General features: G+C 37.6%; 1 protein-coding gene across 2 annotated transcripts in view; it reads left to right on the top strand.

Annotated features, from left to right (window-relative positions):
- The first annotated feature begins 849 nt into the window (after positions 1 to 849).
- LOC149781437 (ski oncogene-like) overlaps positions 850 to 6000 on the top strand; it is a 154619-nt gene continuing 149468 nt past the window's right edge. For both annotated transcript variants that reach the window (XM_089935520.1, XM_089935519.1), the window contains exon 1: positions 850 to 1885. In XM_089935520.1, the coding sequence (XP_089791646.1) occupies positions 977 to 1885 (909 nt within the window). In that variant the 5' untranslated portion in view covers positions 850 to 976. The remainder of the gene's footprint in view (positions 1886 to 6000) is intronic.

Genomic DNA, 6000 nt, shown 5'->3' with positions numbered 1-6000 from the left:
TATTATAATTCCTACTACTACTTCATTTTCATTTACTCTGCGATTTGAAGATACTGATTTAGGCTACATATTGTTGAATGCGTGGGTGCGTTTACTTCATTTTGGTATTTAATAATTTTGTATATATGTTTGCAAAAGGCCGATATGCTAATATGCAATAAAGATTCTGTATAACTTTTAACTATTGATAACTTAGTATACTTTCAGAAATGCTAATAAAGCGTGGCTAGTTGCTGTTTTAGCTGAGTTTGCATTGCTAATGTGTACATTAACGTGATCAATATTTGGTACAGACTATAACTCCATGCAGCCAGACAGTCAGTATTTGCCAGACCATGACGTCATCGACCAGACGGCCACAATGTTAATTGCTAGACAGGGCAGAAGACTGTCTGACCGATAGACAATTAAAAATAGATTTCATTCAAACTACATCCATATGTAACAAGACTGCACTCAAAGTACCGTGTGTTCGTTAGAAACATTAATGCATATTATTACCTTCTAATTAGGCATGTTGAAAAGTGAGAGGCTTAATTTCTTCCAATATGAAAACGTAGGAGGTGAATGTAATGTCAATAAAATTTCTCAATTTATCCACAGAATATATGAATCTTTGAGAAAAAAAAATTGTCATCACGTAAAATTCATTCTAATTATTTCACGTTTGTAAACGAGTAATAAATTACATAATCATTGTTGGTAATATTAACTTGAAGAAAGATGTACGATGGTAAGTTAAAAATCTCCAAGGTCAACTCGCAAAGGGTGTCAGCAATTCCTGGAAGAGCGCTCTTTCGTGTTATCCAATCACCGTCAATATTGCACAGACTATGTTGTGTCTTTCATTCTAGTCGGCAGTTGGTGGAGGGTCCTGGTGGAAATACATCGCCGTAAACAGGATATATGTACATACAAACTGATATAGACAGTGTAGGGAACAAGAACAATATACGAAAGAAACTTATTCGTTTTGATGGAAGTGGTCCCACAATCTATCAGCCCTCATTTAAAGAGGGTTCTGAAAACCTACCAAACTGAGGCCACGCGAAGTATGCAGGGCCCCGGTGTTGGCCGCTCTGGATTGCTCCCTGGCATGCTAACTACATCGGATATTGCTAAGCTTAACTCAGCAGAGGAGTACAGGAAGGCACTCGTATTGAAATCGGATAAGGGAGTAGAATGTGATCCTTTTAGGGCACCACCACCCTTTCCGGTGCAGCAGATGCCGGTATTTACACCAGTGGACTGTTCTCGTAGTGAGAAAACGGAGACAATTTTAGAAGGTGAGGGCATTGCATGCTTTGTCGTTGGGGGTGAAAAACGGCTCTGCCTGCCCCAGATTTTGAACACAGTGTTGCGTGATTTTACCTTACAGCAGATTAACTCGGTGTGTGATGAGTTGCATATATTTTGTTCACGTTGTAACCCGGAACAACTTGAAACTTTAAAAGTGACGGGTATTTTACCCCTCAGTGCACCCAGTTGTGGTCTTATCACTAAAACAGATGCGGAGAGACTTTGCAATGCTTTATTGCATCGATCTCCTGAAAAGTCTAACACAGTCCCTTCGCACAATAGTTTTAAAGTTTATCACGAATGTTTTGGGAAATGCAAAGGAATATTTTGTCCCGATCAGTACACATCGGCCTTAGCTAGGTGCATTAAATGTGTGGATTGTGGGGGATGGTTCTCGCCGCAGAAATACGTGTGTCACTCTCATAAAGCTCTCGAAAACAGAACATGCCACTGGGGGTTTGACTCCGCTAATTGGCGATCTTACCTGCTTTTGGCTAAAGACCAAGGAGGGAAGGAGAAAATACAAGAAGTGCTTGAGCAAGTGAAGGCAAGATTTGATACAGGGAATAAATACAAGAGAAAACAGGTGAGTTTCATGCTTCTTTTTCCATACTGTCCTCATATCAGCTATGTGTGCAGATACGTAGTACTAATATTGGCATGGCTGAGGTTATCTAATTATGGGTAATAACGATTCGCAATAGGTAAGAGGAATATATTCACTACACATGTCGCCTTTTGTTGTTGCTCTAGGGTTTAACACCATTTTTTAGCACATGATAGGCTATACATGGCGGCCAGTATTAATGGTGGAGGAAGAACCCGGAAAGAACCACCAACCCACGAGAAGCTACCGGCAAGCTTTCTCACATATCAACATTGGCAGAGTCTGAGACTCGAACCCATGCAGAGATGAGATGGCAGTGATCCATAACAGCACGCTTTAGACCACTCAGCCAATATCTGTCCCGTCGCCTCTTGTAACTCTGTCCCTGCTTGCAAGCACAAGAGTTGTTATCATTGCTTACAACTGTCAGTCATACATTATTATAAAATGTACATACCATCTGCTTCTGACGTAGAGATAAATCACTGTCCCCCTCCCCTATCTGTACTGATACTGATGACCGATTGACGTTTTTGGATAGGATCTAATGGATTAATTAAATCATGTAATTAATGCAGATGTGTCAGAGACACATCGGTGCACATTTTAGACACAATATTTCAGATGCAATGTTTGATAATAAGAAAAGCCATGCGGAATAGCACAGCTTGACCATTTCAAAGTTTATGGCTGCATTTTGCTCTTCCATTAGATACAGCAACCATTCCATGCGAGTTCTGCTCAGTTGAAAGTTTCCATTACATTGATAATATTACTATCATTCTTGGTTTGTTTTCTTGATTACTCCAAGAGCTATGATGTTGCCTCAATGCGGTAGAGGCAGTGATCAGATCTATATCTTGCACTTGAGAAAATAAAACTATGTGAAAGACAAAATAGATGACTAGTTAAAAGACTCACTGTACTACTTCAGTTCCCATAGTAAACCTATGCAAACACCATGATATTAAAAATTCAGTAACTTAAAATTTGTGAGTGCTCATGATCAAATCTGTATTTATCAGTATAGATGAAACCTGGATGAAAGGATATGATCCACAGTATTTTGTGCACCTGCATGTGTTTGAAATGGGTGCTTTCAGTAACGCACCAGTCAGGTGCTATTTTAGTAATGAGCGTTCGAAACTCGAGACTATTAACGAACTGAAATTCCATCAATAAAACAATATCTCTATTTTTATTTCACTTACAACTAGGTTAAGATCTCAAAAGATTCTTTTTACTAAAACATAACTTAACAGTATTAACCAATTCTGGTCAGTCAAACCCATATATAATCATTTTTATGTTCACCCATTTCCAGGCTGGTTCCCATTTTCCCATATCATTAGTACCATGTGTCCTAAAAGCTACTATATAAGTAGAGCCATGTTTTTCAGGCAGTTTGGCCAAATATAAAGTTATTTATAAAAAAATATATATTCAGCCAGTGCTCGAGAATTTTTTTTGACACATGCCCAAACCTGGTGACTTGAAAAATATAGCACTCTGACTGAAATTCCACAATCCTGGACTCGAATATTTATATGCGCAAAATTTCCTCCTTTTTTTACCACTCTGGTGGCCTTGTGGTTAGAGTGTCAGCCTCTGAAGAGGGAGGCTGTGGGTTTTATCCCTGGCCGAGTCATGCCAAAGACTTATTTAAAAAATGGTACTAACAGATGCCTTGTATGGAGATCAGCATTAAGAAGTTAATGTTAGGACTGGTCGGCCTGGTGTCAGGATAATATGACCGTGTGGGATGTCTGCGGCATGATGCCCCAGTGCTAGACATCACTATAAACTGCCACACTGCAGACATTGTAGCGATATGACTGAAAAATTGTTTAAGCTGTTAAAATCCAAATCACACACACACACACACTCCTTTTTTTTAATATTTGTCACACAACATTGCATTCACAGTGGAACCCTGCAATAACACGATCAACATATTGGATCATGTTAATGGGGCTTTACAGTATTTTCCTTTCTTTGGACAACTCATTGTTACATATACATGTATTCATGTCTAATGTATATGGTGAATGGGGTATCAACACCATTTACTAGCGTGCCTGTTGTGGCATGCATTTCATCCATGATGCATGTAATTCCATTGAAAAATCGCACACATATTTACAATATTCAATAATTTTGTCCCAGATCATTGTGTCTGAATTCAGCATCTAATATGTAGCATGAACAGAATATTAACACCGTTTACTTGCCGTCTGATATCGTACTGTCGGGGCTTTCAATTAATCCGTAATTCATGTAATTCCGTTGCAAAAATTGTATATATACTATATGAACTATTTAAAAATTTGGTCACAGATCATTATGTGTCTCAATTCAATGGGAAAAATCAACAGCGAAATTAGGTTAAGAAAGACGAAGCACATTTATGGTTCATTTTGTTTGAAGTTTTTATGAATGGTGTCTGTACAAATTTCATACTGCTAAAATTTTCTCATATGTGTTTCTTTGTACATTTATCCATTGTAAATTTCCAATAATTAATGTCTATTCGTTTTAACGACTACATCAAGAATAATTAACAATCAACATATGCTTTCAGTGTGCATATTTTACTTTGTGTGAAAACTACTATACTAGTCAGTGTGCAAAGTGCAGAGAACGCTTTGCGTTTGTAAATTTGCTTTAACATAATGATAAAATATTTTTTATTAAAAAAAGGAAATTAATAACAAGTTCGTAAGCAAACACCATACACATGTAAAACTCGAGAACTAAGTGCAGTAGGCCTGCAATGGGCACGAGTTACTTTTATATAAAAAAATTAAGCTGAACGCATGTACAAGTTGATACCCTTTCAGTTTCCAGCTAATAGTGGACATTTTTTAGTGGTAAATTGACGGAGTCTAATAACACCACCAAACCTAGCAAACATGTTGATGACCACCGCATTGTCTGCTGTTTGGTTGTGTTTGCAGTTAAAGAAGAAACACATGTTGGCTATTGTTTGAGCAATGATTGTATACAGAATTAATAAAAGATAACTTAGTGGCTTTACTCATGGATCAGTAATAAGTAACATTTCCGATAATGTTTTTTTTTTGGGCATAACACTTCAAGAACCTGGTGAAATTGATAAATTTCAAAAGCTATGCAATGATTGTATTATATTCAGATTTATATGCAAACACTTAACCAAAATGATAATAAACATCTTACACACTATTTCTCCGATATTTTTGTCCGGTACGAGAAAAATACACGTACATGCTTTTAAAATTTCAGGAACCACACCATGATCGTATTATATTCGAATTCATACTTGATCTCTTCCCCAAAGTGATAATAACTTTATTATACACTATTTCACGTACTTTGAAAAATATTTTTCATGTGCGACTGAATGTATGCAATTTTGGGAGCAATGTCACAACTGCATTATATCCCAATTCACATTATCATGCATTATGATGGGGTTGCACTGTACTACAGTTCAAATATAAATTCATACGGGGTTTGAAGGTAATGCAGTTGCTGTTAGCGTTCATTACTACATTTACTAGAGACTGCCGTGTCCTGGTGTTCCTGGATTCCCTGAGCCAACCATGGCCAGAACCAAGTTGACTTATGTCATATGTTCTTTGCAGTATGTGCAAAGAACTCATTGACTCTCCCCCCACCTTCTTTTTGTATTTTTTTGCTGGCATTTTTCACAAAGTAAAACTCTATTGACCAGTTCACAAATTTATTTTTGTTATCTAAGTTGCACCAGGAGCAGTTTTTTATGTGTGTGAAATGCGTCTTTGGCTAGGGGCCCTGGACCTCCGGATCAGAGGTGCTGCCCCCTCGAGACTCAGTTGGGGGAGGACCCCAAAACTCCCCTTAAAAAATTTTCAGCTTCTTTTATGGAAGACCAAAATCATGTCTGATTATGACAAGTGAAATCATCCTTTACGTTTGTATTCAGCACAGACTTAAAACAAATGATGCCACTGTTGACAAACTTGTAAACAGGGTTCGTACAGTCTTTGCCAGTATGGGGAAAATGAGATATCAAAACATTGAAAATTTGGGAAAATCGAGCAGATTACCCTGATGTCTTTAAAAGTCTTCGA

This window comes from Sinohyriopsis cumingii, chromosome 15, assembly GCF_028554795.1.
Source record: "Sinohyriopsis cumingii isolate HCF-2022 chromosome 15, ASM2855479v2, whole genome shotgun sequence".
NCBI classification, from domain to species: domain Eukaryota; kingdom Metazoa; phylum Mollusca; class Bivalvia; order Unionida; family Unionidae; genus Sinohyriopsis; species Sinohyriopsis cumingii.
This window is presented reverse-complemented; position numbering and strand designations above follow the sequence as displayed.